This window comes from Artemia sp. Qi Xiang Cuo, chromosome 13 (genome assembly GCF_049724085.1).
Source record: "Artemia sp. Qi Xiang Cuo chromosome 13, ASM4972408v1, whole genome shotgun sequence".
Lineage (NCBI taxonomy): Eukaryota > Metazoa > Arthropoda > Branchiopoda > Anostraca > Artemiidae > Artemia > Artemia sp. Qi Xiang Cuo.
In genome coordinates, this window is record NC_142806.1 from 72,476,010 (window position 1) to 72,499,649 (window position 23,640).

Consider the following 23,640-nt stretch of genomic DNA (forward strand, 5'->3'; position numbering starts at 1 on the left):
ACCTTTCTTTCATTATAGACCTAGAAAGCGGTATTGAACCACATTTTTCGTATAGCCTATTGTTTGAAATACGGTCAGTCTGCCGGGTACCCAGGACAATCCTAAATCAATTTCTCTGGAAAACATATAGCAAATCTTCATCCGCTTTTCGGGGCGTCCATGCTTCAGAGCCATATTTGACCACTGGCATCACTGTAGTTTCTAAGATTCTAATCTTTGATATCAGAATTATCTTCCTATTCTTACAGACTTTTTTTAACTGTGAAAAAACACCCTGAGATTTGGATATTCTTTTTTGAATATCTTCACTTCTACCAAAATCTTTACTAATAATAATACCAAGTTAAGTGAAGCTGACCACCTGATCAATCTTTTCATTACCAAACTTCACCTTTTCATCTTCACTTATTCCTAGCCTTAGTGACTTAGTCTTCCTAACATTAATTTTCAAACCAATACCAGCACCCTGAACTCGCAAAACCTCTAAAACTTCATTCATTTTGCTCACGTTTTCATCTAGGATGCTTAAATCATCAGCATAATCTAAGTTCATGAGACTTTTTCTTCCCCTTTTGATTCCATGGTCACCCATTGCCTTTCCTGTGCTCCTTAAGACAATGTCCATCAAAATAATCAATATAAAGGGGGATAATACAAAATTCAGCTCAACTCCTGATTTAATACAAAAACAGCTGCTAATATCATTTCCTACATTAACCACAGCAGTGTTATTCTAGTACATAACACTAATCACTTTAATGTATTTGTCTGGTATACCATACAAGGATAAAACCTTTACTAAAGCTCCTCTATCAACAGAATCGAACGCTTGCTCATAATCTATAAAACTGAGGACCAAAGGTGTTTGAAAACTTAGGCACTTCTCAATTATTAACCTAAGAGTGAAAATTTGGTCAACACATCCTCTACCTTTTCTAAAACCGCACTGCTCTTCTCTTAAAACTTTGTCTACGGCATCTCTCAGCCTAAAAAGTATCATATTACTAAGCAATTTGCTACCTACAGAGACCAGACTAATGCCTCGATAATTACCACACTCACTTTTATCACCTTTCTTATAAAGTGGCTTAATTAAGGTTTTCCTAAAATCGTTAGGTACTTCCCCTTTTTCAAAAATCATATTCATAATCTCCAATAACTTATTTCTAACCTCAGAGACACCATATTTAAGAAAATCATTTACTACCATATCAGTACCTGGAGCCTTATTGTTCTTTAATACTTTTAGTACTGTTTCTAATTAATCCTCACATAACAAATCTTCATTCACATCCAAGGTATCACAAACTTTTTCATTATCCTCTATATTTTTTCATGCAACTCTATCTCGGTTAAGCAAATTCTCAAAATGTTCGGCCCATCTTGCTTTAGCTTTTGTCTTATCGCTAATTGCCACCCCATTCCTATCTTTAGCTGGGACAAGTCCGGATTGACTACTCCCTCTCAATTTGTTAAAGTGCCAGTACAATATTTTACTATTATGCCGTCTAGCTGCATCTTCTAAATCCTCGGCAATTTTATCCATGGCCCCCACTTCACACCTCCTTACAATGCTTTCTCCACTTTCTTTACATTTCTTTTGTTTTCATGTGATCTATCACTCAGATAATTCTTGTAGAACTCCTTTCTCCTTTCTATTAAACATAAAGCTTTTTCACTAATATTCTTAGCTGCAGTTTTAGCTTTCTTACTTAAGATACCTTCAGCAACTTCACAAATTATTTTTTTAAAAATATTCCAGCCATCTTCCACGTTATCAAATGTTGAACTCTACAGTTAAGTATTCAACTGTTCCTAGAAAGCTTCTCACAAATTCTCATCCTAGAGTCTACCAGCTTCATAAATTACTGGGAGGTAATTACTCTTTCAATATTTCAGCTTTAAATTACCCCTTGGCACTACTAGATGGTGATCTTTACTTTTTACATCAATAACAGCACTTCTATATACCCTAATTTCTTGTATTGATCCTGTCAGTCTTCGGTTTACTATAACATAATCAATAAGGTTTGCTGTCTTACCATCACGTGAATACCCTGTTAGCTTATGAGCAATTTTATGACCAAACACCGTATTGGTTATAACTAGATTGTTATACCTACAAAATTGCAAAAGTCTGTATCCATTACTGTTTTCTTTTCCTACACCAAATTTACCTAAGCTGGGATACCATCTATCCTTATTTCTACCAACCTGGGCGTTAAAATCTCCCAGCAATAACATCATTTTTCTACCTGGGACCTTGTCTATTTGCTCCTGTAACTGTAAATAAGATTCATCGGAGTCACTAGTATCTCCATCAGTCGGTTCTACAGGGGCGTATACTACTATAACTGATACCTTGAACTTTCTAGTCATAAAATGAGCAATTAGTATTCTAGTATTAATACCTTCCCAGCCTAAACAAGACTTAGCAGCTTCCTTATGCATCATGAGCCCTACTCCCTGTCTATGTAACCCATCCTTCCTGCCTGAGTAAACAAATTCTATATCACCTAATTTCATGCTTCCTTCCCCTGAGATATAAGTTTCTGAAACTCCTAAAAGATCCAGTTCGAATCGTCTGAATTCGTCAGTCAAAATGTCGATACGATAGTCATTTTTTAAGGTCGTAACATTCCAAGTTCCAATTTTCATGTTCTTTAAATCATTGAAATTTTTTTAACCTCAGGAAAAGCACTGATCTCGGATACCAGTGCAGGACGGGGATCACATATCTTCTCAAGTCTACACCGAAGTGCTTAAGCCGACTTAGAACCGGACAGCAAGAAGTCCCTGGGACCTCCATGAATGGAGGCTTTGTGCAATCCTGGGCACATCTTGGTCACAACATGGTTTTCAGCGCTTGGCGATGCTCTTCTATCAACAAGAGTCGAAATCCAGCACAGACAATCTCAAGCCTATTACCTCCGACTCATTATATATTCATGCCTACAAATATTATGCTACTACGGGGAGGCAACCCGTAATAGATAAATTAGCTAGGAAGAGGTTTTTCAGCCCAAAGACGCCCATCAAAACATACCAATCCCAGAAGAATTGTCCATTAGTCAGAATCCTGTGCGAATGCTGTGTCGTTTACTAGGCTATAATTTCCTTGAGGGGTGCCACTCCTCAAGTGGGAATAGAGTTGACCGCAAGGCCCCAATTCTTGCAGGTATCCCAAAAGGATCGAGGCAGCCCTTTACAGAAGCTGCTGTCTATAGATCTGGATCTTACGCCCTGCCGCAGTTGTCCTCCAATAGAGGATCCTTTCACGATGGTGTTCAGCATCACCATGCAATTTAACCCATTACTGGGAGAAAGTTTGCAACTCATGGAACTTGTGGATAGACCAGTGGGCCCTTTTGAGTGTACATTTGAGGGGCCTTCGTCCTCCTCCACCTGTATTTATGACCCCGGGCAAGTGTACCCAAGATTCTATTATGAACCCTCAGGGACAAGGTCTCCCTTTGATCCATTCCTCCTATAGATGTACACTACATATATGTAGGGTGGTCCCCTCTCCCCACCTGGGGAAATGCTGAATGGTCTGGGGGAGGACAGATAAACGAATCACTTGTTTTGCAAAGGCAATAACTCAGTGACATATTTAACCTACTGCTTATAAATATACATAACTCACTGACTAGGCCTATATAAGTTATATACAGAAATATATAGCTCAGTAACACATTTATCCTACTACTTATAAATATGTGTAACTCACAGACTCGTCATATATAGTTTATATACAGAAATATATAACTGAGTGACATATTTAGCCTACTACTTATAAATATGTGTAACTGACTGACTAGGCATATAAGTTATATACAGAAATATATAACTCAGTGACATATTTAGCCTACTACTTAAAATATGTGTAACTCACTGACTACGCCTATATAATTTATATACAGAAATATATAACTCAGTGACAAATTTAGCCTACTAATTATAAATATGTGTAACTCACTGACTAGGCCTATCTAAGTTATATACAGAACTATATAACTGAGTGACATATTTAGCCTACTACTTTTAAATATGTGTAACTCACTGACTAGGCCTAGGCCTATAAAACTAATGTCTAGCCTAATTTATTGATTCACTTGAACATTAGCTTTCAAAACGAATTTAAATTTAATGTCTAGCCTAATTTAGTGATTCACTTAAAATTGAGCTTGCAAAATTAATGTACATTCTATGTTGTTGAATTACTTAAATATTATACTCAAAAACTAACATCTATAATAATTTATTGGATACTTTAAAATAATCTTGCAAATCTAATGTAATATTCTAATTTATTGATTTACTTCAATATTAGCTTCTAAATATAATGTCTAGCCTAATTTATTGACTACTTGAACATTAGCTTGCAAAAATAATGTAAAATTCTAATTTATTGATTTACTTAAATATTAGATTCTAAATCTAATGTCTAGCCTAATTTATTGACTACTTGAACATTCGCTTGCAAAACTAATGTAAAATTAATATCTATACTAATTTATTGATTCACTTCAACATTAGCTTGAAAAATTAATGTCTATTCTAATTTATTGATTTACTTCAATATTAGCTTGTAAAACTAATGTCTAGCCTAATTTATTGGCTACTTGAACATTAGCTTGCAAAACTAATGTAAAACTAATATCTAGCCTCTTTTATTTCCTCATTTGAGTATTAGCTTTCAAAACTAATGTAAAACTAATGTCTAGCCTAATTTATTGATTTACTTCATTATTAGCTTGCAAAACTAATGTAGACCTCAGAAAATGTGCGCCTATAATAGCCTCATATGGAAAGTTATCGCATATTATAAAATTTGTCATAAAGATCCAATTGTCTATTTTTACGCTTAGGTAAATTGAACCTTTTGCATCTATTTGATGGCCTGTCACACTCGTTAAATTTGGATTATTAGGGTTCCTCTGTCACCTGATATGCAGAGGCAACATATTAAATACGCAAGAGTTTATGGTACTAGTCGTTGTACCAGAGTCACTCAAAGCCTTAAAATAAACATTTTCTACACAGAAATCATTAAATATAGGTAACTTGTTATTAACTTCACTACAAGACGGCACTAATATTGTCTTAGACCTATTAAATAGTCAGGGAACCCTCTGGATCCAATTTATATTTTTGAGGGGCCTGAAACATTTCCCTAATGATTTACTTCATGTGTTGGTGCCTTTAATAGGTATTCAAACGTATGAGGTTCCTTAAGCACATTTAATTGATTTACGTCTGCCTGCCTTTGCCATGTATTATTATGGTAACGTGTATGTCTCGTGTCAGTGCCGCTTGCTGGCGCTGACTGCCAATGCCGTTGGCTTGCGAAATTTTCATTTCCCATTGGAAAATTTTCGTGATTTCTATATTGCATTCTCGCATTATATTGGTCTTGGAGAGTATTTGGGTTTTCAAATCGGTAATTAATTTGTCTATTGGGGGGAGGGTTATACAAATTTGGTTGATACGTGTTGTAAGGTACTGATTGGTGCAATCTTCCCTGGCTATAGCCTAATGCACCACCGGCACTAAAATTTGTTCTTCCGAAAAAATGTTTGCCATAATTTTGCCTATTGCCGACAGCAATTCTTGATATGCGGTTGGGGACATAATGGAACTTTCTCTCGCGATATGCCCAACACGCTTACAATTATAGCAACTTATTACTGTAGGGTTATTTTCGTGATTGGATTGTTTGATAGGCTGAAAACGTACTGTTTTCTGCCTAGCGGGTTCTTGCGCTTTATTTCTTTGTGGCACTGGGGAGTTATCCTTTGAAAAGAAATTGGGGGACGACTGGTCGCTCATGAAGTTTATGTTCGCATTTGAATCCCTTAGGCTATTTATTTTTGCTTTACTGTGATTTGCGACCATCGTGTCGACTTCGATCAATTGCTCTACCTCCTCCAGATCCAACGCATGAATATTTTTGGATATTACCACTCTATATAGTTTTGGGGGTAGCCCTTGCAAAAAGGTATTTAGTATGACTTTTTCATACATTTGTCCCGAACCCCTTCCGTATTTTGCCTCTACAGAAATGCGTATATTATCAAGGTATTCTCTTATATTTTGTGAAAAGTCAAAGCTCACTGTTCCATGTTTCAATTTATTTATGGAACTGGTTTCTATAAACCTATCTTTAAATGCTTTTAACAAGTTATCAACCGTGTTTATTGGCAAGTTGGCGTTATTGCCTATGGTATGTTGTATCTGTTTTAGAAAGGTTAAGGCCTGGCCTTTTATTCGTAGAAGGAGCATGTCGACTAACGCTCCTAGGTCTGTTTTTGTTAGTTGTACAAACTGGGTCAATTTGATATTAAATTCGTCAATATCTGATTGACCATTGAACTCCGGGATAGATTTCGCTATTTGTATATTTTTCGCGACCAATTTTTGCACTATTAATAACTCGTTAAGGTCGTCCGACATCTTTTTATGGCGTTTTAATCAACGTAAAATAAATTTTATTTTTTCACTTAACCTATTTTGGGGGAGGCTATTATCTCCTAAGGGATATTTTAAGGGTTTCCCTGTCGTGGCTTAGCGGTTATAGGCCTAATCACTTTACTTATATGTCTGTATCTTTCTAATAATTGGATTCAAATTATAAGGTTTATAGTGTAATTAGTCTGCAAGTATTCCTCCAATTTCCGACTGTGCCATTTGTAGCGATGAAAAAATTGGGCTGGCTATACTAAATGTGGTACTAAATACTGACCGCGTCAAAGGTGATATTATGCCCAAAGGTCGTGAACTTACACCTTGTAATTTCTCCGATAGTGCCGCTTATAGCACTAAAGATTGTGTCAACTAGGCTAGCGCCGCCCTCAATTAATGGGAGAAAATAAAATATGTAGACATATAAATGTGGCCTTTTTTCTTGAGCTCTCTGGACATCTGATTCCCTGGGAACGTTACCTTGGAGATTTTGTGAACTAATTACCCATTATTAGGCTAGATCCAGACACATAAAATGAAATAAACATAGATAAAAAAGCAATAGATTTATTGAACTTACATATTTAGGTGAACAGCAGTGGGTCATTTCAAATGAAAATAACGGTAACCGAGATACAACATGAACGAATTTAAGATTTCTGTCTGAATGGTCCTGATTCTCCTTTACGAATATCCTCAAAAAGCACTTTTAGCCCACTATCCAACGTAGCTCTTTAGTCTTGCGCTGTAAGAACTGGCTCACCATTGGCCCGAGTGGACCAAGGATGTGAACCCTTCGTCCAATAAATTTTTTTAATTATTTCTGATGATTCAAACGTTCACACGGCTCTTATAGTTTAAACTTCCTTAGAAATATTGTAAGTAGCATCTTTTTTATTACTCACTCTCTTAGCGAAATCTAAAGCTTGGATAGCGCCGTTCTTTGTCTGGGGGTGACTGCACTTTTTATCTTTGCTGATTAAGGACTTTTAATTTTTGAAACTAGATTTAACTTAATAAGAGGAATTCGGAATTATCTTTAAAAGAAGGAACTTTGGTATTTTAAATACATTGCATTTTAATCCCGGCACAGGGGAGACTTATTGTAAGTTTTATTTAGATAGACACAGAATACGTTCTACGGGAGGGACAAGGGGAGGATGGAGGTAGAAATTGATATATAATCCGAATAAGCCATATCCACGACTTTTGTTTGGAGGGTTATTTTTTTCAGAGGGGGGGGGGGGGGTCACAAAAAAAACTTTAAAAAACTCATCAAAATGTGTTTGTATGCATATTTATTATGCTTTTACAAGTCAGACAAACATTTCCACCCCTCACTGAGCCTTCAGGCAAATACAAAATTAGTTCTAAGGAAGAGGCGGGCGGAGTGGATGGTAGATACTGATATTTAATCTCTCTTGATTTCAGGGAATATTTCTGGTCTATGCTGTTATTATAAAAGTAAAGAGTAAATTAAACCCCAAAATGAGCAGAACTCATTCTGTATAGGAGGACAACCCCCACTCCTCATCCCCACCTCCGGCTCATAGAAATTTAGGATACTCATTCAATCAGAAACTGAGAGTTCTAGTCCTTTTTTCATCAGTCGAAAGTGATTGGAGACCAACCATCCCCTGTCCTAAAACTACTTTGATATCTGGTCCATTCGTTACCTCTTAGGCCATCTGATCAACATTTTGAGGTACCTATTTTTCACTTTCTCTTTAGCTGCTCAATTTTGCGAGTGGGGGAATTTTCCATGGGGGGAATTTTAAGCGGGAGGAATTTTCCAGGGGGGGGGGTATTTTCCAGGGGGAACGCCCAGACCCATGCAGGGCGCTCTTCAACTGCTTTATCAGGGTCTAAAAAGTACATTTGGCAATATGAAGGTGGTTCAAAATCACCTTCAGAGGTTTGTGATGGATATCCCGCTAAATTGATTTTGTGATAAATTTGTCCAGCTACTTTGAAGCTGAAAACATTGCGAATATTGATGGTTTGGCCATCATTGACGTGGAATGAATCTAAAGCAAAACATGAGTTCAAGTTTCGGATTTGTTTGTGGAAATCTTTAGAGATCAAGCGACGTCCTATAAAAGACCGAATCAATTCATTTGGAAATTGTGGAGGGTGCAATGCAATTCGACCAAGCACGCAGCAACCTCCAAATGAATCACCTTTGCTGGCTACTCTTTCCTCAGGAAAATGGTGGAGGACTCCACAGTGAATATACACAACATTGAAGTGTCCCACTGACTTGTAATTAAGACTTGCGTAGTTTACTGCAACTTTATGAGATTGCAGTTGGTTTTGAGCCGCAGTTTCTTGGTGTCGAAGATTGCGATGGCGTCGTTCTTCAAACGTAATGGTTTTTTTTTCTTCTTCGTTCTCATTTTTGACTCGTTTTTATTTTCGCTGTCACTTTTCTTCTAACAGCGCAATTCTTTGTTCTTCACTTGTCAATGGTTAAGTTTTGAGTTTGCTTTCATTATGTCTTGTTCTTGTTTTTTACTTTTCCTACTCCGTCAGTTGTGTGCCTTTGTAAATTACGATGGGCAACAAAAATATATTATTATTACGATGTATGACGTCATTAAAATATTACAATATGAGTTTTACATTGCTGTAACATGAATACATCCTTTAATATTAGTGCATGAAGTCATGAAAATACTGTCATGTATCTTTTTTTGTCGTTCTTCCAATGCATATATGCATCTGTCATCATTTATATGAAAAATGCGTTTCCAAAATTGAGGCTCTAAACGAATTTTCTCAAACTCGCGACCTGCCTAGATCGTATTTTCAGGCCAGAAGGTCCCAGGTTGCCAGCTTAAAAAATATGGAGCCGTTTTCAAGAAAAAAATATATACATAAATATAAAATAAATAGACAATTGCTCGTTTAAAGAGAGTAGATACTATATATATTGTGTAAGTGTTACATAGTTTAAGTTTGAAATTGCAAGATTTATGGTGTAAGTTTATGCGTAACCAAATCAAAATAAAAGTTTTCACTGTTCTTGGTAATTCAAATGGAGACAAATTTGAGATTTTTTCATTTTTACAGTTTAATCTATTTCTAAAGGATAAATTAATTGCAACAAGAGCGATGATTATGACTCAATTGCAATTATTGTACAACGTACGTAGAATTATTATCAAGTTGAATGTTCAAAGAGAGATGACTAAATAAACGTCGAATAAATAAAAGCTAATATTCCCATCCTGAACCCCTCCCCCCCCCAATAAAAAAAGAAGAAGAAAAGCAAATAACTAACCTGTCATTTTTAGAGAAATTTCAAAAGTTGTATGAACTGCTTCATGGTCAGAGTAGCTAAAACCTTGACCTGGAACACAACTAGGCAGTGGATTTTTGCATTCCAAAGTCAACATCTAGAAAAAAAGGCATAAAGAAATAAAATATTACTGCATAATTATCGTTTTCAACTTATTTGCGTTTCAGGTCGAGTAATCACCATACCTAAATAAAATTCATACAAGTACAAACCAATACCCATTATTTTCTGTGTCACCTAGTAGCTTCAAACTACAATTACTCAATATCTTTTTATTCTGCAGGGAATGTTTCAATTTTTGACGGCAAACCAGCTATATATATTTGTAACTTAAATTATTTATTATTTAAAACATAGGGTCGAAATGTTCATTCAAATTATCTCCACTGTCTTGCAAAAAGATTTCCGTATTATTCTTCGTGCTTTTGTTGTATGCCTCTGGGAATGACCCACCCCGATAGCGTAATTTATGAAAATTGCCGATTCTTTACAAACGAATTAATGCTGAAAAGGGCCTATTTTTGATCTCGGGTGTGCGATTAACTAAAAAATTTTCAGCATCATTCTCTGGGCTAAGAGTATTTTGTTCAGAGAGGGTCCTACGGGTCCCAGATATTAGCCAAAAACTGCTTGACTGTGACCAGTTTAAAACTTACAGCCGTAAGTCCTTGGGCAAACAGGAACCTAATAACCAAAAATTTCTTTGAGGGCGTCAGCCCACCAAAAAATGGGTCAAAGAATATTTTTCCGACCAGTCCTTGACTTAAATCCTTGGGCTAAAGAGATACAAATGTAGGAGCAAAGACAGACAAAAGAAAGAAATCGTTTCACTGACAACAGGACTAAATAAAACAATAAAAAGGGCCAGAAAACTTTTTTCTGGACAGCTTAAAACGATAACTACATGGACGAGGGAAACTCTAATATAAAAAAAATACATGTTTCATTTGGAGGTATCCCCCTCCAAAAATAGGGCCCCAAATTGGCCCACCACTGACCCTGGCGCAACTTCTGGCAGTCCCTCTAACGCTGCCACGACGTCGGGGCGTCCCTCCCACTGGCACGACACCGTGACGACCCCCTGACGTCACTACACCACGCCCCCTGTTTTTTTTTTACTTGCACAAGTTAGGGAATCACAGGTTTCTTAAATTCTTGAATTCGCAATTTCTTGAATTCAAAGAGGAGCAGGTGAAATGAAAAGGCTTTGAAAAAGTCTCTTGCTCTTGAAATAGCCTAGGTCATGTTGGATAGGATTTAATAAAGACTTGAAGACACTAAAAAAAAACTTCGGTAAAGCTCTTTTGGTCTTGAAATAGCCTAGGTGATCTCTGATAGGAGTAAATAAAGGATTGAAGACATTAAAAATTCATGAGTTAATAAACTTTGGAGAATTCCAACGCGAATAGCGTGATCAAATTAAAACTCGTAGAAAGAGAATATTGTGCCGTATCCTTAGCTACAAGATTTTGCGCTTCGGAAACAAAAAAGAAGCTAGACATGCATTCCGCTAATTAATATAAAAATGTCAATTGGGTGAACATCGATCAAATTTCTCTTAATCATGTAGGTCTCTCGGATACAATATTGTCTTCGAGGTAAACCCCACAAGGAAGGGAGAACTTAGAACACAAACATTTGTCGTCATATTTCCCGCAGATACAAGAAAAATGCTAATCTGTCCGTACGCCAGCTATTCGATCTGCTCGGAAGCATTGGCCTTAATTCTAAATGTTTGACTGAATTAAGAGTCAAAATGAAATTTTCTGACGAAAAAGTGTCCTTCTGAAATAGCCAGTCATAGGCAGCGCAATAGCGCTGCCAAAGTTAAGAGTGAAGTGGGCACAATGTGTTATTTATTCATTATCGTATTTATTTTCTTCACCAAGGCACTTTTGTATGGAAGAAGTTGTCGTAGAAACTCCAAAAGTGACTCATTCGATTGGAAATTGAACATTCTCGTATATTTTTTACGAGTCAAAAGAGATTGGAGGGCAACCAGCCCCCTCTCACGCACTTTTTCCCCCAAAGACATCTGATCAAAATTTTGAGCCATCTTGTTCAGCACGGTTGAGAGATCCAATAACTATGTATCTGGGATGATACCCATTAATCATAGTCCTTGAGACAAGGGATGTAAGTTATTCAATTGACCCTTTGTTTATATATAGTATTCGTTATCGGGAAAGTATTCGTTATTCGTTATATTATCAATTGGTCGTATCTCAGGAATTACTTAAAGTACTAAGTTGGAACTTTAAGGGAATGATGAGGGGGAAGATTAATTGACCTAAAAGCAACAGTTTTTTTTTACAACAACAGTTAATTTTTTAAGCAACATTTAATATTTTTACAACAAATATTTCAATTAACTAAGGCTGATGATACTAAAGTGAAAATTAAAAAAAAAATGCTAAGGGGCGAGAGAACTAAGTCAAAACACACAATGTGCATACCGGTTGTCAAAAGGGCACTTTCCGCGATATATTAGGATCGGCTTAGCGTATTAAGTTAAAACCTCCAGGACATGAGGAGGATGTTCAACTAACCAAAAGGCAATATGTGCATAATAATACTGCTACTACTGTTACTACAACTACTAATACAAATACAACTACTACTACTACTACTATTATGACTACTACCACTACTAAGACTAATGATATGAAGGTGAAAATTTTAGGGAATATTGAGGGGAAAGTTGTGAACTAAATCAAAACACACTCTGTGCATGCAGGTTGTCAAAAGCGCACACCTTAGGTATGACATAGGGTATTAAATTGGAAATTTCAGGGAATATGAAGAAGGTGATCAATTGACGAAAAGGGAATACATGCACCCAACGACTACTACTGCTACTACCACTATTACTACCGCTACTACAACAAAACCTACTTCCACTATGACTTCTACTAAGGCTAAGGATATAAGGTGAAAAATTTCTGAAAATCTTAAGGGGGAAGTCGTACTAAATTAAAACACACTAAGGTGCATACAAGTTGTCAAAAGGGAGTGTCATTAAAATCTTAAGAACGGCTTAGAGTATTAAGTTGAAAATTCCAGGGCAATAGAGAGGGATGTTCAACTGACCAAAAGGCAATGTGTGCGTACTATTACTGCTATTAGTACCACGGCTACTACTGTTACTACTACTAACACTAAGGATAAGAGTATGAAAGTGAAAATATCAGTTAATACTGAGGCAGAAGTTGAACTAAATCAAAATATTCTGTAAAGATGCAGGATGTCAAAAGAGCGTATCAGCAATTTCTGATAGGCTTGAAACATACAGGGCTTAGTGTGGGGGATGTTCAACTAACCCAAACGCAATATTTATATTTTACTACTAGTACTTCTACTACTATCACTACTGGGGCTATCTCTTCGGCCTCTGAGTTTCAGAGGCCGAAGAACCACGAAATGGTGCATCTAAGCCAAAAGTTTTACGGTCAAGACAAAATGGAACAATTATTTTCTTTAGGTTCATTTAACTGTCATAATTGTTTTAGGCTTCTTGATATTATGTTAAAAAATGGTCTTTCTGTATTTGGGGAGGGGGACTTCAAGCATCAAAAGTACACTTCCAGGTCGGATTTTCAAATTTCTAGTAATCCTTCAGATAAAAAAAATAGAAGAAAAGAGAGGTAAGAGGAATTCTCCCCTAATATTTCTATATACCAAAAAAATATTTATGGATTTAGATTATAATACGAGTAGCCTACTGCAGAATGACAGCTACCCGTTTATTTCAGAAATACTTTAACTGTAACATAAAAAGATAAATTCATATCCTTATCTGCACCAAAAGGGGATACGTTAGGATGGGGGGGGGGGTATATAATGTAAAATTAATTAATTCACTGAGTTCCTACGGAAAAACGTAAAACTGATAATCTTAAAATTAATTTTCATATTTCAGAGTCCTGAGAGTATATTATGTTTCGCACTATTTCAGTGATTGACGAAGCAATGTTATACGAATATTAAAATCAGATCAAAGAAATGTCAGTAAGAAGGTAGCCTCACTCTCAGTTAGGAAACTGGCGAGTCATGCCCTGAATAAATCAACAGTAACAAACTGTAAGTAAAGAGCGAGCCCTGTTAATAAAAGCTAAAACTCTGAAAACAAAGTTTTAATAAAAAGACATGCATCAAGCGAATCTATTGCATATACTATTTGTAAACATGAAAAGAACGGGATCAAACATCTGAAAAAGAGAATGGGATCAAACATCCCAAACAGGGGGTTCTACCTTGATGAAAATCCTGTATTAGAACACAAAACATTCTACCAAAGAACTCTAAGGCCACTATCTACAAAAACACAAAACTTAACATTTTACAAGAGAGGGGCGGTGACAAATGCGAGCATTATTTTAAGAGTAATCGTATCGAACACAGTGCCACAAAAATTGAAGGACTTGTAAATGCTCCTTTGCTTTCAACAATCGAATTTATAGTTTACCCATTTTGAGCATCAATCAATAAATAAAACATCTAACTACATTCACCTAACTATTAGTGCAACTAACTGTATTCATTACACTCAGAAATGCTTTATTCCAGTACCCTAAGACTTTAGCCTACAGAGGCTGAAGGCGGAAGGGGGTAATTTCTGTTCGTTTTAAGTTTTAATGTTCCTCTTTACTTTCATTTGAAAAACCTTTGAGCTTTTAATCAAGTATTTCGCAAATAATTTCCTAATCAAGTATTTAATCAATTAGTTCCCTAATCAAGATATTTAATCAAGTAATTTTCAAACTTCTTGAAAAAAAGAACGCCCAGTTAATCTTAAAAATTACAGCTATAAACATGATGCAACACTAAACATATTTTTCTAATTTATAGAAAATGCAGAAACGGTAAGTAATCTTTTCAGAATCTTTTCAGTAATTTCTAAAAATTATAAATTCGTTGAATAGATTTCCCTATAATGACTTGATACAATAAAATTGATAAATAAAAATTTCGATACACAACTCAAAACGTAAGAAATTGGAACAGAAATTTACATACGTCATAGGAATTGCTAAAAGAAAACATGACATAATCAATTCTTTTGCCAGGCTGGTTCTGCCTTCGAAGCTGCCTATGTGTATAACTATTATCCGGCGTTTCGTTGGTACAACCAAGATAATCAGGACGAGTTCCCTAAAATATAAATAAATAAAAACAGAGTTGAAAAATATTGCAACAGTTTATATACCACATTTACCATCAAACAACTTGATACTTCAGCAAACTTTGCTGTAAAATTACCGAACTCACTTCCACAATGGTAATTCAGAAAACGGTATGTTACAAAATAAAACATTACAGAAAAACAAATAAATTAAAAAAAATCTGATGATTATTGACGAACATTTGTGTTTAGATGGAATTGAATCCTTTAAGATAAAACATGCAAAAATTTGATGCCAATAGCAAAAAGATTCAAGCTATTTTCGCATTCTATTAGAGGATATATAACGCATTTTGGAAAGAAAAACTGAAACTCCAAATGTTAGACTATTCTAGACTATGCTCAGTTTACTGCTCAAAAGCTAGGCAATTGCTCAGTTTAGAGCATTCCAATTTCGCTTAGGTGAAGCATTTCGCTTCCGGTGTTGTTTTCGTTTAGGTAAAGTATTTCTTTCATTTCAGCTTATGTTTAAAAACGAGTGTAAGAAGTTTGCAACAGGATGTTTATAGGTTTGATTACATTATACTATTCTGAATTGAAATTTCAAAAAATAATTTCTTAGTATTTCTTATTATTTCAGCTAACTTAACATCGGCGCTACAACAGATAAGCGCCATAGAATTATAAGAAATTATAATTTCTTAGTATTTCAGATTATGTTTAAAAACGAGTAAGAAGATTGCAACAGGATGTTTATACAAACAATATTCTTCTTTGAGTCCCATTAATATTATTTAAAATTTATGCTTAAAGTACCCTGGACACTAAAAGCGAAATGTCATTCTTTAAGTTGGTTAAGTGGAGTGCAACCTGACAACCATTTATGTCTTAGATGGGAAAATGGGAAAACCTTTGGGGGGAGCTTAATTTTTAATGCAAAAGGTGTTTAATGCTGCTATGCAATTTTTACACTTAGCGGGCACCACGTTTAGAATTTAAGAACCTATGTGAAAAATCAGCGGAAAGGGAGCGAAAAAAATGTCATTATCTATTACGTATACGTAGCATTATGTACTGCGTATTATGTTTCGTAGCACCATTAACTGGCAGTAAACAGTTTGAAATAACCATTGGCTGAACGATTAAAACTATCCACGAATATAACCTTAAATCTTGTTTCCAAATAGGAATGAAAGGGAAGTGTATATATCACTGAACAGCAAAAAATCTCAAATATGTATTAACATGTTTATTATTGTAGTTCTTCAAAATTAAACACTACATATTATTAGTTAGGCTGATTGATTACCTGCAGGAGAATATTTTTGACCAATTGGGCTACCCCATTTCGCTGTATTTATCCCATTAGTTGACTATTGAAATATCAACAATATCGTTCTTTCTTCCGATTAAAAAAACATAACTTTTCTTACTAAATTTTGGCATATTCTCACTACCCTATAATAGCCCTATATGTGTTCAATGTTGTAATACTTATTATATTTCAGCTAAAACCGTTTGACACAACTTTTCAGGTATTTGACAGGTACCGCTTGTTCGCCTTTAAGATTCAGAGTGGCAATGAAGGAGAGAAATTTACACAAAAAGGAAGATGTCGATAGTTGAACAACAACCAAAATAAAAATCGCAGAAAACTCCATTTTCAGGAATGAATAGATCTAAGATGAAGCAAGAGGACAAAAACAATTTTTTCTTTAATGTCCTTGGTACTTGGTAATTCCTTAGAAAGTAAAGCTGCTTGCATTTGAATCAAAGTTGGTCAGCATGAAATTTTCGCAACTTTGAAGGCCTAATGTCGTTTGACACGCATTGAAAAGTTCCTATCAGCGTTGCCATCGGTTTGAAGTAAACTGATCCAGTTTTAAGAAAAAAAATTGTGCCACTAGAGGATAATTTGTACCCCCAATTTGTATCAGGTTAAAAATTTGCCATGACAAGAATAAAATTTTTGATAAACCAAAACTTAAACAGGTATCTGAGTAAAAAAGCAGCAAGTAAAACCAAAATGTACAAGAAAATTTCCATTGTACCAAAAAATTTCCAAGAACCAAAATTCATACAATTGTATCACGTTTGCAACAGTGTATCTATCATTTTTAAGTTCCTTAATATGGTTAACATATAACGTTGAATAATTTACGCAATATCAGAAAAGTGAACAAAGGAAAGAATGATGAAACCTGACATTTTCAAAACTAGACATAATAAAATGAACCTGATAGAATCTGACAGACCTAAACCAGACATGTATATAGAAATATCATAGAAGTAGCCCGAAGCTTCGAGGAAAAACAACTTTTAAAATACCAGCACAAAATTAGAAAAGCTGTATGAAAAACCTGAGATAATAGAGGAAAGGTGCAGAAATATCATAAATTTACGGTTGGGAGGCCCCTCCATCGTAGCGTACAGAACTCTGATATGATAAATTATAGTTGTTGTTTAAAAGGAAAAAAAAATCTAATATGGCGATTAAACATGAGCAAAAAGGAGGTAGACTGCTACATTATATTGTGTTACAGATTATTAATAACCCGCTGTATTACATCATATTTGTTTTAAAAACAACAGCCATGGTTTCTGTAGAACTATTAAAAAACAGCTTTATGTGACGTGTTACTCTTTTTTTCACGTTAACAAGGGGTCCTCGAAATGAAGGAGAAATATTCGGATACTTATTGATATTTGCATAAAAAATATTTTTTTTTATTTCACTGTCTTAATTTTTAAATTCTGTCCGTTTTTACATGTTCAGTTCGTTTTATGCATAAATGAAAAGGCAAAAGCCATTTATTCGTCCCATCCAACAACCCAAACCAGCGCGGGGCTTTCAAAATCGAATAGTCTTTTCTGGCATTAATTTATCAAAAACTGTGGTTTTGTTCAATATTTCATACTCGAGGGAGGGGGGAGGGGATGGTTGAATCCCCTCAGTCTTCCACCTAATTGCACCAATGATTTGCAACTGTAATATAGGAAGGAATTTGCTCCCTCCTGTATCCACTTATAACAGGCACACAATATTCGTAGTCCTTTCCCTGTAGGAGTAGCTTTAAAGGTAGGTTAAATACGACCAAGCTTACATGTTTAGAAACAAATGCATCATTAAGATTTGTATTATGGATAAGCATACGATAAGCTCCACTTCCTGGCTCAGTATTCAAATCCCCTCCAAGAATTGTAATGTCACCAGAATGTCGGGTATGACGAATTAGCTGAGAAGTATCAAATGCTTGAAGAAAACGATGAGCCAAGTATTCGTCGTTATTGGTATCGTATTCGGCATGGAGCTGAAATATAATGAAAAAAATACAAATATCAAGAAATAATATGAATAAGATAAAATATATATTAATTTATACAATATATAATAATAACAAGTTTATTATAAAAATATGAATAAGATAAAATATATAAATAATAATATGAACCTTTTCCAACAAATCAGTTCCTTTTTCTGTGTAGGAGTAAGTTCGACATAATAACAAAAGATTTATTTAAATTTTGGTGAAAAGTATTGTCAAAAATGAAATGTGTGGACATCGTGGAGGTTTAAAGACAGTTTGGGGATACAACTTTTTAGAAAAAACCGACCAATAAGACACACTTCTACTCTTATAAGGGATACGTCTGAAGTAGTTAGAATTGCATATACTATACATAATTAATATGGACTTATCCCTTATTTTTCTTTTATTTCTTACGATAGTAATAATGTATTTTTTCATTGAATCGCTGTAGTAATTTTGTAAAGAGTGTGTCTGAACCTCTGTGGTGTTTTGCGCTTCCAGTGTAATTTATAAGAAATTCAATTCCTTTAATACATAGTTCACACTTCTCTAATTGTATTGGTCAGCTTACTCCATATATACACATATATATATACAACATAAGTCCGCTTACAAAATTATATATATATATATATATATATATATATATATATATATATATATATATATATATATATATATATATATATATATATATATATATATATATATATATATATATATATATATATATATATATATAATGTTGTAAGCGGACTTATGTTGTAAAAAGCATGACGTTTGAGAAGAACCAATTTTAGTACTTATCGACTCAGTGAACTAGCGTGTTTTTATATTTACAGAATTTTTCGATTAATGGACTCGATTCTCCAATGAAGGGAATTGTCTGGAGGAAGGATTTCCGAGTAAGGGGATTTTCTGGGAGAAGAACGGTCCGTGGGGTGAACTTTTTAAGCACTTTTAAATCTAAAAATGTGATCATTATTAATACTTGGGGGAATTATCAGCAGGGAAAGGGCGGGGCTTTCCACAGAGAAGGGGGGATTTCCCACGGGGAGTAATTTCCCAGAGGAAACTTCCTCGGGGGAAATTTCCTTGGGGAGGGAGTTTTCCACAGAGGGGAATTTCCCCATAATTTTCTTTCTTTAGGCCTAAAGATCTCAGCAACGCACAACGGAAAAGCTAGATAGAATATAGAAAATAATGAACAGAATGTAAATAAATAAAAAATATATGAAGGAATAATAACATACATATGAACTAGAATAATATATGATAAGAATATAAAATAAATATGAATAAAATTAAACAACAGCTACACAACTCTTTCGCCACTAGTTCATATGGGAGCTAAACAATGTTTCTCTCTCCAATCTGCCTCAGAGTTTTGACCCCATAAGCCCTTGTGGGACAAGAATCTATTCACGACTAAGTAACGACATAGAATTGAGACACTATTATTCCCACACATCTGCGACACCAAATCAATATGTTTTTTTTTTTTAACATAACCTTACCTAACGGCTTGGAGGTTCGAGTTCAAATTTTCTCAGTGTTTGCGAGGCTTAGTGACCTTCAAACTGTGACTTAGAGAGAGGGACAGGTGGTGAAGGGTCCTTCAACAATCCTTTCAAATGTTCTGCAACACGGGCCCCCGCGGAAATTAGAATATATGCACGGTGAAGCGGCTAGGTAAATCCAACGACACTATCAACTTAATTCATTAAAATAATGCATCTGCAATTTGGGTTCGGGGTTGAGTTGAAACTTAAGTGGTATTTCTGTTTCGACGTGGTGGGGCAGGGGGAATTCAAATTAAGCCTTTGTGGATAGGATGAGCAGGACCCAAAAAAATGTTCATCTCTGATCTGCCAAGAAATTTTTACGTTATGAACCTCTATAGGGAAATTCATTTGCACCCATAAAACAGCAAGGTAAATCAAAAGACATCTAGTATACCCAGTCTGATGGCCGGTGTTTACCTCCCCCCCCCAACCCCCCGGAAAATACCTCACCAGAAAATACTTTTCTGCAGAAAATACACTCCCCCCCCCCAAGGAAAAAAAAAACTTGCGGAAAATGCTCCCTCAGAAAATCCCCTAAGTAAAGAGCTACATTAAGCCAAAAGGATTGGAATAAATTCAAATAGTTTTCAAAGCGTAAAACTACAACAAATCACCATCAACAAATAAATTAAACCCAAAACGAAAATAAATTACAATAAATAACCGAGTCCAACCCAAAACGACCAAAAATTAACATAAGTAGGGCTGATAAACCCCGCGCCTTCTCAAGACCAGAACATATTTTGCACTTTACTGAAAACAGCTTGAAAATCACAGTCCTGTAATTGTCCTGTGCCATTTCCGTGTCAGGTGGACCCCCCTGCAGAAAAACAAATCTATATCGATCGGTGACAATAAAGAGGATCAAAATTGGATCTCGTTTTTGAAATAATTAATCAAAAAATCGTTTTGCACAAAATAAGTTTTTCACAAAAAAGTGAAAAACTCTATTAAACCAAAAATGAAAAAAAAATAGAATTAAATAATCCACCAAGCATACAACTACCACAAACAAGTATTAATAAATAAATGAAACCCAACACAAACAGAAATTAAAATGAGTCAAACTCAAAACTAGCAGAAATTAATCTGAGTAGGGTTCTAAGACCTATGATTTATAAGAGCCAGAATATAATTTGTACTTTACTGAAAAAAAAATCAAATGGATTTACTGAAAAAAATAAGCATTGTCAGTTTAATGTATATAAGGTGATATCTATTGACTAAAATATTATTTAAGATTTGTTTTCTTAAAGTTATAAAAGTGAAAACACTCAAAAGAATTTCTTCAGTAAATTACAAATTACATTCTGGCTTTTAGAAAGATTAAGGTCTAGGACCCTACGCAGATTAATTTCTGCTCGTTTTGAATTTGGCTTATTTTGATTTCTGTTTGTTTTGGGTTTTATTTATTTATTTATTAATACTGATTTGTGGTAGTTGTATGCTTGGTAGATTATCTAATACTATTTTTGTTCATTTTTAGTTTAATGGAGTTCTTTACTTTTTTATGGAAAACTTATTTTGTGCAAAAAGTTTTTTTTTATTAATTTCTGTTCGTTTTATATTGACATAGTCTTTTTGAGGTAGAAAGAGTGAGAGTTTTCTGAAGTTAAACAACCATCTCTTACATAAAAACCTTTAATACCCCCAGGTCATAACTCACAACCCTTACCCCTAGTCTCTGGGGTTTGTTTCAACCCCAAGAGCCTTGTTATATGATATTTAGACTATTTTGAATAGAAGGGCTATCTCAAATTTTTGATTAAATGCATTTCGGGACAATATGGCGTGTATGTAGGGGGGAGAGGGAAGCTGCCCTCTGATCACTTTGACTCTTAAAAACAGCACTAGAGCGTCTGATTACCAATCCAATGAGCCCCTTTTGAAGTTTATATGACTAAACTTTCTATAAAAACCCTATATGTCCCGAGGGCATAACTTACAACCCTTGCCCTGAGGGGGGATTTGTTATCCTCAAAGACATAACTTCAAGATCTTTCTGAAAGGCTTAACAAAATGGTTCTATCAAAATTTTGATTGGAAGTGTTTGAGAAAATGATAGGCGTGGAGGGAGACATTTGCCCTCTAATCACTTTCGACTGATAAAAAGGAATTAGTCCTCTCAATTCCCAATCAAATGAGCCCTTTTTGAAGCTTCTACGACAAAAATGTCTATAAAAACGTTAAATACCCCAAAATCATAACCTATGACCCTTGTCCTAAGGGCTATAGGGGGGAGGGTTGTCATCCTCAAAGACATAATTTCCAGACCATTCAACTACGTTGAACAAAATGGCTATCTGAAAATTTTGATTGGATATGTTTGGGGAAATGGTGGGACGTGAGAGGGGGGTTAGTAGGCCTCGAATCAATTTCGACTATTAAAAAGGGCACGAGCCCTCTCAGCATCCAATTGAATGAGCCCCTTTTGAAGTTTCTACGACAAAGCTATCTATAAAAACCTCACATGCCCCCACGGTATAACTTACCACCTTTGCCCTGGAAGCTCTCGGGGGTTTGTCATACTCAAATACAAAATTTCCAGAACTTTCAACTACCTTGAACAAAATGGACATCTCAAAACTTTGATTGAATGTGTTTGGGGAAATGGTGGGCGTGAGAGGGGGGTTAGTCGCTCTCCAGTAACTTTAGACTATTAAAAAGGGCACTAGCCCTTTCCATTTCCAATCAAATGAGCCCTTTTTGAAGTTTCTACGACAAAACTTTCTACAAAAACCATATATGCCCCCAGGCATAACTTACAACCCTTGTCTTGAGGGTTGTGGGGGGGGGGCGTGTCATCCTCAAAGACCTAATTTCCGTAACTTTCAACTACGTTGAACAAAATGAATATCTCAAAATGTTGATAGGATGTGCTTGGGGAAATGGCGGGCGTGAGAGGGGGGTTAGTTTCCCTCCAATCACTTTCGACTATTAAAAAAAGCACTAGCCCTTTCAATTTCCAATCGAATGAGCTCTTTTTGAAGTTTCTACGACAACACTTTCTAAAAAAATCTGAGGTTGTGGGGGAGTGTCCTGAGGGTTGTGTGGGAGTGTCCTCCTCAAAAACGTCATTTCTGTCTAGAAATCAACTATGTTGAACATAATGGTAATCTCAAACTTTTGATTAGATGTATTTCGGGAACTCGTGCGCGTGGAATAGGTGTTAGTTGCCTTCCAATAGCTTTCGAATATTAAAAAGGGCAAGAGGCACTCCAATGTCCAATCGAATGAGCCCTTTTCGAAGTTTCTACGACAACTCCTTCGATACGAAGTACCCTGGTCTAAAGAAAAAATAATAATAATACATTGTGCCAACATCGTTCTTTGCTTAGGCAGCGCTATTATGCTGCCTATGATTAAAATCTACAGCACATTTAAAAGCACGGGACAAACAGGAAAAGGTAGACCTTAACGAAGAAAAATTATTTTGAAGTTTGTTTGTACTAATATGACACCTGATAATGGGCCAACAAATTTCGTTTTCACTGACTGGCCTAAACTTACAAGGAGGTCTTCTTGGTCCAGCGCACAAAGACGAAACAAATAACAAGGAGATAATACAGTAATGGGACCTCGGTGGAGAAATTTAGCTGTATTAATTCGTGACCCTAAAACAGGGCAGAATTCGATTTGTCTCGATCCGCTAGAAAACCTACTGAGCATGTATGCTGAGAAAGACAAACCTAGAGGGAGATAATATTTGAAAAACAATACGTTTTAGTGATATCACTTCAAAATGAGCTAAAGATTGTTTGTCTCGGATGGACTTCAAACTTTCAGACAGTTTTGGAAGGGGAATTTCGTTGTATTGATCTGAAATTATTTTTTTAAATAGTTTTTTTTTTACGGCAATTCACTTGAAAACTAAAG

General features: G+C 35.4%; 1 protein-coding gene across 2 annotated transcripts in view; it reads right to left on the bottom strand.

The window, feature by feature from the left end:
* The window catches only part of nSMase (neutral sphingomyelinase), a 62,165-nt gene that overhangs the window by 16,628 nt on the left and 21,897 nt on the right, over positions 1-23,640 (bottom strand). For both annotated transcript variants that reach the window (XM_089099641.1, XM_089099642.1), the window contains exons 4-6: positions 17,993-18,199; positions 14,783-14,917; positions 9,749-9,863 (exon numbers count right to left, since the gene is read on the bottom strand). In XM_089099641.1, the coding sequence (XP_088955767.1) occupies positions 9,749-9,863; positions 14,783-14,917; positions 17,993-18,199 (457 nt within the window). The remainder of the gene's footprint in view (positions 1-9,748; positions 9,864-14,782; positions 14,918-17,992; positions 18,200-23,640) is intronic.